This window comes from Arachis hypogaea, chromosome 9, assembly GCF_003086295.3.
Source record: "Arachis hypogaea cultivar Tifrunner chromosome 9, arahy.Tifrunner.gnm2.J5K5, whole genome shotgun sequence".
NCBI lineage: Eukaryota > Viridiplantae > Streptophyta > Magnoliopsida > Fabales > Fabaceae > Arachis > Arachis hypogaea.
In genome coordinates, this window is record NC_092044.1 from 14,193,674 (window position 1) to 14,207,045 (window position 13,372).

At 33.5% G+C, this 13,372-nt stretch overlaps 1 protein-coding gene across 1 annotated transcript; it reads left to right on the forward strand.

Moving 5' to 3' along the window:
- The first annotated feature begins 249 nt into the window (after window positions 1-249).
- On the forward strand, window positions 250-2,649 carry LOC140175280 (uncharacterized). Its single transcript, XM_072202576.1, has 4 exons — window positions 250-389; window positions 705-1,422; window positions 1,510-2,082; window positions 2,169-2,649. The coding sequence occupies exon 2, from the start codon at window positions 705-707 to the stop codon at window positions 1,272-1,274; it is 570 nt and encodes a 189-aa protein (XP_072058677.1). The 5' UTR covers window positions 250-389; the 3' UTR covers window positions 1,275-1,422; window positions 1,510-2,082; window positions 2,169-2,649.
- Window positions 2,650-13,372: the final 10,723 nt, after the last annotated feature.

Sequence of the window (13,372 nt, forward strand, 5' to 3'; positions counted from 1 at the left end):
CTTCCGTCAAATGTTTGAGTAACGGCGTGAACATTTGCTGACCTGGCCGTTAGTGTGACACCTCAGCAAGAACTTAGACGGCGTCGTTTTAGCAGCTCCCCATTACAACGCTTTCAGCAACACCTTAAACGGCGTCGTTTTCTTTGCTCCCTATTACAACGTTTGGGTTTTCATCCCTGTTTCCTTACACACGTTTCGAGTTACATCCTTCTTCTAAGAAGAAAAAACCTCTGTAATCCTTTCCTCCTACTTGTTTTGTCCAGGTAGATGAAGCTTTGAACGGTGACTACCAGGCTTGACCGAGGACGACATTGTGCTGGAGTTGCAGGTGACCGGTTTGCGACAACGTTGGTCAACAGAAAAGGGCACTCCCTCGCCTTGCGTGAGAGGTATGTTAGCTTTCTTTTGTTATTTTATGAGAGTGATTGTGGTTTTATCTCCTGATCAATGTGTTTGTATTGTCGTTGGAAATCCATTGTTACTGTTTGCAATGTTAGGGTTTAGGAGAATGTGTTCAGGCATAGGGCTTTGGTGATGATCCATGAATGAATGACCCTGTTTTTGGATTGATGAGAACGATGTTTGTGCTCTGTGTAACTGCATGTGTGTATGTTAGATTCATTTTTGTTGTTGATGTTGAATATGCTTTGCCTGTTGATGAAAAAAATTTCCATCAGTTGTGTGTGTTGCTGCTTTGGTTTCAGATGGATGGTCCCCCTATGACTTTTGTATTTCACCATGGTGGGAAGTTCCAAACAGATGAATCAGGCTATCTGTGTTATGAACCAGATAATACTGAAGTATTAATGGGTGTAGATTCAGACACTTTAGACGTTTTCTTTGTGAAGGGATACTATAAGGAGCTGGGGTATGCTGAGATGAACAATTGCTTGTGGAAAGTGCCTGGAACGCTGCTGGATAATGGCTTGAGGAGGCTAGAAACTGACGCTGATCTGTTGGCAATGGTTAAGGATTGCAGGAGGAATCATCACCTCATAAACATCTATTTTGAGCATGTAGTGTCTAAGCCACACGTGGTTGACTGCATGAGCGAGGATGATGATGATGTACTATGTTTGCCAACCATCCCTGAAGAAGCAGAGAAGCTGAACAAGGAGCAGAATGATGCAATGTCCCAAGATTATTGTAAGACAACAAAAAAATCACCTCAGCCAAAAAGAGCTAAAACTCAGCCCACACCTAAAGCCACTCCTCAGTCCACTCATAAGCCCACTCCTAAGCCCACTCATAAGGCCACTCCTCAGCCCACATAAGAATCTCTTATTAAGTTATCCAGAAACTAGGCTCCCTACTGGTCGGGTGATGCGAAAGAGGAAGTCTACGAAGTTCAAGGATGGCCTACTAATATGGTGGTAGATTTGGGGAACCATACTTGCTCCTGCAGGTTTTGGCAGTTGACAGGTTGAATGTATAACTGATTTTTTCTTTCATATGCATACCATGATACATACTTAATTGAATGAAATTTTTCTATGTGCAAAAAATTAGGAATGCCTTGTATGCACGCAATATCAGCCATTCAAGAAAAAAAATGATAAGAGGCTTGAGGAGTATTGCCACGAATGGTTGACCATGGAGGCGTACAGAAGAACATACCAATTCAATGTTAACCCTGTCAAGGGACAAGATCTATGGGAGAAAACTGGTTCTCCTGCACCTGTTCCACCTCCTATCAAACCTAAACCAGGCATATCAACAACAAATAGAAGGAAGGACAAGGATGAAGGACCCAGTGGCATGAAGACAAAAATGAAAAGGAAGTATACTCCAATTCGGTGCATGTACTGTGGAGAGGTGGGCCACAACAAGAGAACTTGCAGCAAGAAAAAGCAAGACGATGCTCAAGAGAAAGCAAGGCTAATGCAGTTGCAGCTTGCAGCTGTTCAACCACCACAATCTGTACCTGGTCCAGAAGCAGAAAAGAAAGATCACACTCAGCCCATATAGACACTACCTGCAGTAGCAGCAGCTGCTCCAGATGACCAGACTGAAATTCCTGTTACTCAGCATGCTCAGCTTCCACTGACACAACAATCCCAGACCTCAACCAATGTCACTCAGGTTATCTTCTAAAGAGTTTTAAATTAAGCATTAGTTACTTGTAGCTGTTTTTTATTTCAGACAATAATGATAACTGTTTGATGCAGACTAGAGGTAGAGGAAGGCCTCCAAAACTCCATATCACTAGGGCCAGGGCAAAAGGAAATGCCTCTCCAGGAGCAGTTGCTGTGTCTGCTGAAACCATCAAGGGTAGCAGCTCTGCAACAGCCAAAAAACTTGCCAGCTTCATGACATTTGTTCCAACTCCGGGTTTCAAACCTCCCAGAAAAAAAGACATGGAATGACTTCAAGACTTGAAGACATAAATTATAGGGCAATTAGTATATGTTGTTTTGTCAGGGCCAAATTTTACCATTTATAAACAATGTGGTAGTTGTGGTATCTTCAATAGCCCTGTTTTTTGTATAGCCCTTTATGGTATACTGCTATTCGACTGTCAACTACTACCTTTTGTGTTATTATCATGTTAAAACAATGTTGTTATTTGAATCTGAGACAATGGAAACTAGTACACCATTGGTGATGTTATGCTATTCCTACTTCACTTAATTTTAATTCTGCTTATTCTGATTTGCTTACATTATATTATGATCAACAACAATGTTGCATGTAAAGGTTTTACTAGTAAAGAAACATGAACATACAAGATTTTCACAACAACAGAAAACTATCAGGGTTCACAATATCATCCTTTTCACAGTAACTGCTTCACTTCCCACTAAAGAACATACACATAATCATAAAAACCACAATCACAACTATTAATCCAAAATACAGTTGCATCCTAAGTGCTTTTACTTTAGCTTCTAAGGTCATCATTCTCCATGATATGTTATGGTTCAAGAAAGCAGCATCACTCTCCATTTCTGCATAAGTTTTAACTTCTCCTAAGTGCTCTAATCCTTCATACTCGTCGTCCTCAGCCCACCTAAAGTAATTGCAGTGGCTGCCCTCTGCACAATATCAGGGTACCAAAATGTCAAGATCCAACTCAAATAATTTGAACTTTCAAGAAGACTACATTCATAACTCACCCGGTATCTTGGACAAGCATGGAACAATCTATCAGGATGTTCTCTTGTCCCAGACTTCTTGATCACTATCTTCAGCCCACAAAAGCAAACATGATCGGAGTTCTTCCTCTGCCACCGCAGCGAAGAGCTCGAAGCATGGCTTCCGTGTGATTGCGACACTTGTCGACTGCGACCCCCACCTATGCTACCCATCGTGCAATTGGTTAAGAATTTTTGGCCTCTGCAGAATCAATCTCAAGCCGTAGCAACAATGGCATTTAACACGAAGAAGGGATTAGGGTTTACAGACCTAGGACTAATTTGACATACATATGAAAACATATCTTGTCACCAGCCACCCTGCGCCAAGCTGGCATGCTGATATGCCACACTGACAGCCACATAAGCAACAGTTAACGGCGTCAATGACGGAATTCATGGAACGTTTACGGAAGGACTAACGTTACCAATTTTAAATTTTTCTGGGACAATTTTTATTATCTTTTTCTTACGGGGACTGGTTTGGAGATCGGGCTATCTTTTGGGGACCAATTTAGCTATTTACTCGTTTTATTTTTGTAAAGTTTAGGGACTTCAACAGTTCAACGTATTAAATTTTTTTGGGGGACAAAAACGTCTGACGCAAAATTTTTTAGGAACTTATTTAGGTATATACTTTTTTATTTTAACAGTAAATATTATTTTTAGGATTATGTGCTTTTTTCTAATTAATTGTAATTAGAATTAATATATATATATATATATATATATATATATATATATATATATATATATATATATATATATATATATATTTTCACAGCCTTGAGGATAAAGTTGTTGTTAAGTTAAGTGGAATGTAATGTAAGGTGTAAACTTGGCCCATAGTCCAATTAAAAAATTCTCATTAGGAGTAGAATTTATTATAATAGAATTGCTACACATCAAAGTATTTTTTCATCCAGGTTTATTCAAATAGGTCCAACACCAACAAAAATCACTCTTATTAAAAGAGCGTCATTACACAGGCTTTTTCTTCTTATCTTCCCCCGTGCTTCTTCTTTTAAATATACTCATACGTCCTCTTCTTCTTTTTTCAAATTTCACGCATCCTCCTCATCCTCCTCCTTCTTTGTGCACGCAGATTTTTTTTCTGCTTCTCCTCTTCCTCCTCCTCTTCTTCTTCTCTTCTTTTGTTATCATCATCACCAACAACGCCAACATTTTGCTAATGGATTATTTTTTCAATTGAATTGAATGGAATGTAATTGTTAAATTGAATTGAATTGAATGGACGCATGTGTTTTGAATTGAATTGAATTGATAATCTCTAAATTGTAGACACGTGTTTTAAATTTGATTTTATATAATAGATAATGTTCCGTTCATTTAGTAATATAAAATTGCTTTACTTTAATAACGTGTTCAGTTCATTATGCAGAAAGCTGTTTTTCATATAATGTTCCGTTCATTTATTACTATACAATTATTTCACCTTACTAACATATTCGGTTCATTATGATTTGAATTGAATTGAATGGATGCAGGTGTTCTAAATTGAATTGAACTGAATTGATAATCTCTAAATTGTAGATACAGGTATTTTGAATTTGATTTTATATAATGGATAATGTTCCATTCATTTAGTACTATACAATTGTTTTACCTTAATAACGTGTTCAGTTTATTATGCAGAAAGTTGTTTTGAATTGGATTTTATATAATGGATAATGTTCCATTCATTTAGTACTATACAATTGTTTCACCTTAATAACGTGTTCGGTTCATTATGAAGAAAGTTGTTTTGAATTGAATGGATGCAGGTGTTCTGAATTGAATTGAATTGAATTGATAATCTTTAAGAGGAAGAGAAGAAAGAGGAGGAGAAGAAGAAGGAAAAAAGAAAACCTGCGTGTGCAAACTTGGAAGAAGAAGAAGAAGAAAGAGGAGGAGAAGAAGAAGAAGGAGAAGAAGAAGGGAAGAAGAAGAACCTGCACGAATTTGGAAGAAGAAATACGAGGAGGAGGAGAAGGAGAAGGAGGAGCACCTAATTTGAAAAGTCGTTACAACAACTTGGATAGACTTGGATAAGGATTTTACTTGGATGTAGAGTTTTATTCTTATTATAAATAAAGTAATAGTAATAGAAACCAACTTGGGTTAGTTGAGTGGCCAGTTCAATATTAATTAAATTCATTTTTTATTTAAATTCTTCGTCTTACAATATTGATGGAATTCCAAAGAAGAAAGGATATAAATTACTCAATTCATGGTTACTTGATTCTATCACAATTACTCTATTTATAGTAAACTCTACTCTTAATGAAAATTTTCTAATTAGGCTATATAGCTCAACTTTACACCTTACATATACCACCGCTCTTCCAATTTCAAACTTTACCACCACTCTCATTCCCCAATTACCATAATCCCTTACTCAAGGTGTAGCAAAGAGCTTGAAATAAGTGTTACTTGGGTCATGGGCCATATTAGCTTAAGTTAAAACCCTAATCCATATTAAAAGGATCGCCACTCTTTTTGAGAATTTGAAATGGCAGTAGCAAAAAATTACCTTTTTAGTTCAGGGGTTATTCTCTCTTTTTTAAAATAGAAACAAAACATTCTATATTTCTATTATCATTACAAGATAGCAAGTAATCTTTGGTCTTCCATTATCATCTCTTATTCTTCTTTCTTCTATAAGTTATTTCTTTTTTTGTTTTTTTGAATAATTTATATATTTATTTATTTATCTAGTTTATAACCTTATAATAATTTAAGTTTTTGAAAGAAATTGAAGATAATAATTATATAATTATAATGTTAACCTAGCATATATTGTTTTTAATTTGTTTTTCTCTCATTATTAATTATTTGTGACATTGATATTATTGATTTACAAAGAATAAAATTAATTGAGTTTAGTTAAGTTGTATAATATTTATCTATGTAAATTCTCAATTGTAGGAATTTAGTTGAATCATGGGCAAGATAAAAATAATAGATCTTTTTTAAAAAAGACTAGCCAGAAGAGTGAAGATGTTTCTAATATTGTTACATCAATATCAATCTCTTCAACACTTGAGTCAACAAACATGAATACTTTAACTCTTCAATAAGATAGTTCAAAGTCAAAGCACTGATGAGTCCATATTTTCTGATATATTTTAGCTTGATTTGGATGGATTTCATCACATAAACTCACAACTTAAGCATCAAAATAGCATACTTTTGTGTTTTGTCCCTAATTTGATCCTAAATGTAAAAACATGCAATTTTGTGCTTAAAATGAGCAATTTAATTCCACTTTTATTCCATTTGATGCCATGACTTATTTGTTGACTGATTTCATGTTATTTAGGCAAGAATGGATGGCCAAAAGTGGAAGAAAGCATGTACAAAGAAGAAAATATGAAGAAAACATGGAAAAGCACACAGCGAAGTGTGCGTACGTACAGCCCTACGTGCGTACGCACAAGTCAATTTCCAGCCAAGTGTGCGGACGCACAGGTCCCTGCACGTGATTCCATTAATAAAGCACGTGTCTCTCGAATTCTAAGGCCTTTTGGGCCATTTCGGAAGACTTGGATGCTGATTTTGAAGTGCTATATAAGGGGAGAATCAACACATTAGCACACATGAGGTTGTAGTTTAGTTTTTTTTTTACAAGTTTCTTATAGTAATAGGAGTAGGAGTAGGAGTAGAGTAGAAAATGCTCTCCTACGGTTTCATTTCCATCTTCATGTAGCATTTTATAGCAAGCTTTTCTTTTGGATTTTGCATCTTTAATTGTAAGTACTCTCACTTTTCTCTTTAATTATAGTACTTTTACTTTCATTTCCTCTTGGTTCAAGTTACTTTATTTATAATTACAATTTTGAGTTTCTTGAAGTTTTGATTGATAAATTTAATGTTTCATGCTCTCTTTATGTTTGATTGCTTATTTATGTTTGGTTTTGTTGATAGTTGGTTATAGTTTTTCATTTTACTTTGTAAATTCCCATGTTTTACTTTTATGCACACAAGGTGTTTGTGAAAATGCCAACTTTAGATTTTGAGTAGATTTTTACACCTTGGCTTGTGGTTTTAGATCCTAGGATACTAGAGTCATAATGTCCGATATTTAGTGTTAATTCTTGGGTAGTTAGTTGATTCTTGTTTCCATTAACGCTAGCCTTTTATCAACTAGTTTGGTAAATTGGTTATGACTTATAGATTAATATCAATTATGCTTGCTTGACTTACTCCTCAATAGTTGGGGTTAACTAGGCGAGATCGACTCATGATAATTACCATAGTTGTGGTTATGGCAATGATAGGATGCCTTGGATCCCCATTCCCAAGTCAAGGCTCTTTTTATGCATTTTCACTAGTTTTGATCTTGTTTCCTTTACTTGCATCAACTCACAATTTTGATCATTGCTTAGTTCTTTTATTTCTTAAGTTCTTTCAATCTTTAGTACTTTAATTGCAAAACCCTCTTTTCCTCACAACCGAAAGCGTATAACATTTCAATTGCATCCTAGGGAAGAACGACCCGAGGTTTAACTACTCTTGGTTTTAATTAGAAATTTTAAACTTTGATCGAGCATCACTTGTTGGTTGAGAGCTATACTTGCAACGAGGTTATATCTCTTCTTTACCGAGAAGGAATTCTTAACCGACGGTTTTGCTCGCGTCAAGCACCCACGAATTAATCCTAAACAAATGGAAGTATATCATTTGGTAAGAGATCTAGGAATTCGACCAATGATTTGGAAGTTTCATCCAAGTAAAAGAGATGAAATTCGTTGAGCTTATCTCAAAGTTGGACCAAATCAACTAATACTTGATAATTATCTATTCTTGAGCAATAAAAGTCATGTCGTTTTTAAGCTTCTTGGTTTGAATTATACCCTTCATGGTTAGAGTATTCTATTGAAGGTGATGTTTTATATTGTTTACCATGTTACCTATTTGCTAAGGAATCTTCAATCAACATAAGTTCAAATTCCTTCATTGAAAACGACTTTAGGAATCGGAAGAAGGTAAATAGTAAAAAAAATGTCCTCTTTTGAATCACATTAGCAAAGGACTTAATTCGTTCCATCACAAGGCAATGAAATCATGCGATGATTCGATGAAGCGATCACAACATGTTGATATATTTATGAAGCGACAAACATCAGAAAAAATTGAGAATAATCAACGTAGACTTGGAGCATCTATTGATTGTATTAGATGGTTGACTTTTTAAGGTTGCGCTAATGAAAGCTCGAGATCAGATAATCGAGGTAACTTTATTATATTGTTAAAGTTTTTGGGGTCTTAGAATAGTAGTGTTCAAAAGCTTATTTTGAAAAATGCCCTTAAATTTGTTAAATATACTTCAAGCGATGTTCAGAAGAAAATTCTACATGTCTTGCTACAATGATGAGAAACTCAAATAGAAAAGATATTGGAGATACCAAATTTTGTATCATCATTGATGAAGCTTGTGATGAATCTAAAAAGGAACAAATGGCTATTGTTTTGAGATTTGTTGATATGGATGGTTTTGTTCGTGAACGCTTCTTCGATCTTGTACATATTAGTGACATTAGTGCATTGACTTTGAAAAAAGAATTGGTGTCTGTGCATTTTATTTATAATTTCTAAATTGAAAACATTCAAGGTCAAGTGTATGATGGTGCTAGTAATATGAGAAGAGAATGGAATGGTTTATAAGCTTTATTTTTTAATGATTGCCAACAAGCATATTTTATCCATTGTTTTGCTCATAAATTGCAGTTAGTGTCAGTGGTTGCTTTAAGGGAAGTACTTTAAATTCATGAGTTTTTCATACAATTAACTGCTATTGTTAATATTTTTAGTGCATCTTGCTAACGACATGATCAACTACAAGAAGCTCAATAAATTGAAAATGCAAAATTGATTGCCAATGATGAGCTAGAAACAGGTCAAGGTGAAAATCAAGTGGTAACTTTACAAAGAGCTGGAGATACAAGATGGAATTTTCACTTTCATTCTATTTATAGCTTGATAAGAATGTTTGCAGCTACTCAAACCGTTCTTAATAACATTATTGATGATGGTACAACTTCTGCTCAAAGAGGTGAGGCTTATGGTGTCAACAAAGTGCTATCTTTGTTTGATTTTTTTTTTTTTTTACATTTGATGAAAGAAATTATGAGAATTACTAACATTTTCACTACAAAAAACAAGGGGTTTAGCCACGAATTTTTCGTGGCTAAAGTCCAAAAAACTGTGGCAATTACGCTTTTGCAACAAATGAACGTCCGTGGCTAAAGAGGGTGACGCATTTTTAATTATCCACGTTTTTTACTCCAATAGCCACAGTTTTAACACCTGTGAAGACATTTTGTTAGCGACAATTTTGGCACATTTAGACACGCTCTTTTCTGTGGCAAAATAAAAGGATGCACAACGAAATAATTGTTTCTACCACACTCTATCCGTGACAAAATCGACCAGGTCGGAATTTTTTGCCACACTTTTTTTCCATGGCTAGCGATAAAAGATAAATTAAAAAATATCATAATAAAAATGCTCCTTAATATAAAATTACATCATATAATATTTAAAAAAATAATTACATTCTTATATATATTATCCACAAATGAAATTAATTAATACTTAGTATTGAAAAACAAATATCCTAGATTAAATGGATTTAATGTTAAAAGATATCCAAATGAAACTATTACAAAATAAATATCAGACTTTGCTAAAATGATATAGAAAACAGAAAGCCTGAAAATACCAAGACAAATCAAATTTATCAAGCTCTGCATTTCTTGTTACACAGACAACCCACATGCAAAAATATTTTCAGGTAAATAACAAAAAGGACACATAACTTCAGCCACGGAATTATACACCCCTTCAATATTTCAGTTGCTTTTGTGTGCTCCAATAAAATCTATTAAGCAAGACAGAGATAAAGAATTAAGGTAAGAAATTAATAGGCCATGATTTGACTCCTTCTCGGATGTAATTTGTAACTGTTTTGCAGCCTTCGGTTGCCAGTTGCATAACAGTTTTTAAAATGTTAATGGGTAGTTTAGAATTTATGTACAACCAGCAACAAAAGAAAGAATGCATATTGGGATAACAAAAAAGAAAAGTCTAAAATTAACTTACATCGTTGACTAAAAGAAATATAAAAAATAAAATGATGCCATGAAAATTAACTTGAAAAAGTGTCACTTTATCCAACTTTAATAAAATTCTAACAGTAACATTAGGATCTCCAGCACAGTCTTCTACATAGTACATAATTTACTATCAATAAAAAACATAATCAGTCAATTTTTTATGATTAAGGCAATTAATCATATTCATATAAATTAATAAAAGATTAAAAAATTAATAGACATAACTTTTCAGGAAGATGTTATTTTACTTTTAAAGTTTTTTGTTAAATAACATAGTATTTACCATAGCATTTAACAATTTAAAACAGATGTAAATTTAAACAAAACATAAAAAATAGAGAAATTCTCCACATACAAGCGTTTTTTATACAAGTTTTTACAAGTGCACATTCTTCTTCTTCTTGCGCACGTTCTTCTTCCTCTTCCTCTTCTTCTTCTTTTCTTTCGTTTCTTGCCTTCTTCTTCTTCTTACTGCATGTTCTTCTTCCTCTTCCTCTTCTTCTTCTTCTTTTCTTTCGTTTCTGCCCTTCTCTTTCTCCTTCTTCAACTGTTACTGCACGTTTTCGCTGCACCTTCTTCTTCTTCTTGCTGCACGTTCTTCTTCCTCTTCCTCTTCTTCTTCTTCTTTTCTTTCGTTTCTTGCCTTCTCTTTCTCCTTCTTCAACCGTTACTGCACGTTTTCTTCTTCTTCTACTACGTGCTTTTCTCTCTGTTTTCTTTCTTTGTTATTCTCGATTTCCATTATTTTTTGACATCAAGCTTTGAAATCGTTTTTGAAGAAGAAGAAGCAGCAGAAGATGAGGAGGAGAAAGAGAAAGAGTTATGAATTATGCATAAGGTGTATTTCAACGAATTTTGGGTGTATTTCTTAAATTCTTTGGGTGTAGTTTTTGTAATCCTTTGGGTGTATTTCTGTAATCCTTTGGGTGTATTTCTATAATCGTTTGGGTGAATTCTTGTAACCGTTTGGGTGTATTTTTGTAATCGTTTGGGTGTATTTCTGTAATCGTTTGGATGTATTTCTGAAGTTACATTATCTTCAAATTTGGCAAGAAACTCGTTTTCATGGAGGAAGAAGAAGAAGAGTCGTTTATAATGCATGGTGAGTAGCGCGCTTTGGAAACATAAAGTGGTTGAATAACATGCGTTTATTTACTCTTGAATGTCGGAGTGTAATGCGTGTTTTTTATTGAGCTTGTACCAACTTGTAAGACTTGTAAGCCAAAAAGATTTGTATGTGTAGCAAGCTTCTAAAAAATATTAATTTTGATTCACTTCACATATCCCAATTCAAATCGTCCTCCCTGTCAAAATAAATTAAACTACACTAACATACCATTTTTGCATAAAATAGTAGTCATCAAAACTAAAAATTAATATTGAAATTAATTAATTGATCTGCAAAACTGTAAAATTGGGGGTAATGGATTGAAAGCAAGGGATAAATGCAAAATAGACATAAATATATTACTTTCAACTATTAGACCTACATGAATTTAATTATTAATTTGTAATTAAATTAGTTAATATTCCAATTAACTATAGTTAATAGTTTATAGAACTAGTTAAAACTATAAACATATACTCTTTTTATACTATTTCAACTCACGCATATTATGAATTAAGCATTGGAATTGCATTTTGATAGAAAGACTACGAATAAAAAAAATGGAAAGAATGAGTTAAATTGTTTGTATATGATTAGTTAGAGGTATAAGTAAATATTCTCTTTGTACTATTCCAACTAATGCATATTGCGAATTAGGCAGTGTAACACTGTAACTGACAGAAAGAACACGTTAAAAAATGTACTTTTTTTTATCATGAATTTTATACTTTTAGTATTCATTCTCAATTAGTTAGAGGTATAAGCATGTACTATTTTTATACTATTCTAACTAATGCATACCTTATCAATTGAAGATGCCACTGGGAAGGAGAGAGAAGAAACCAACTATTAAAAAATTGGGTAATTCTGCACCTAAAAAATTGAATTTATTATTAGAGTTTAAATTTAAAAAAAGTAGAAACTACTTATAAAATTTTTGAAAGGGATAGAGAGAAACACTCGTTCATAGACGTGCCAAAGTCGGAGATAGAGGGATTTAATTTTGCCACAATGAGCATTGGGTCTGTGGCAATTAAAAGAGTGTAGCTCAAGTTGGCTGCTGATAAACAAGAACGTGGAAAACCTTCCCACAATTTAGCTACAGAGATGTAAGATGTTACAAGTGATTACCACGATCATGCAGATTTGCCACTACTTCTCGTTCGTGGGTATCTTCCCGTGGTAAACTTCTGTGTTTCTAGTAATTTTTGTGCCAAGCATTACAACAAAAAATTCTAAGATATTTTGAATGCAATGAAGGTTATTTTCACATCAAAAATACTTTTCAAAAATTGAGGGATAATAGTTGTGCAATTTGCATGAGATTGTTAAGAAGTTTTGTGAGAAGCATGAATTTGACATCCCTCATATGAGTACACAATACACGGTTGGAAGAGGTCGATCTCGTCAACCAAAGATAACAGTTGAGCATCATTATCGAGTAGATGTGTTTTTGGCAGCAATTGACTCCAAATACAAGAGTTAAATAGTAGATTTAATGAGGAAATCATGGACGTTTTGACTTTAAATTCTGCTTTGGGTCCTAAAGATAATTTAAATTGTTTAATATTCAGAATATATGCAAGTTAGCTGAAAAGTTTTATCCTTTAGATTTTTCTAATCATGAAAGGATTCTTTTGAATACTCAATTACAATGTTATGTATTTGATATACCGAATTATTTAAAAAATGTTGGGACACTTTTTGAATTATGTCAAAGATTGAAAGAAATAAGAAAATTAAGAACTTATCATTTGATTGATAGACTGATTCGTAATGTCTTGACTCTTCCAATATCGACAGCAATAATAAAAAGAGTTTTTCCGACAATGAAAATTATTAAAACAAAATTTTGAAGTAAAATGGTAGACAAAATTTTTACAGATAATTTAATCATTTACATTGAAAAAGAAATTACAACTACTGTAAGTGTAAATTCAATAATAGATGACTTTAAATAAAAAAAAAAACGTCAAACTTAATTATTGTCTTTATAAATTGCAAATTCTAAT

What these genes read in the sequence shown, in the direction of transcription:
- LOC140175280 (XM_072202576.1), top strand. Translation starts at nt 705, where the DNA reads ATGGATGGTCCCCCTATGACTTTTGTATTTCACCATGGTGGGAAGTTC.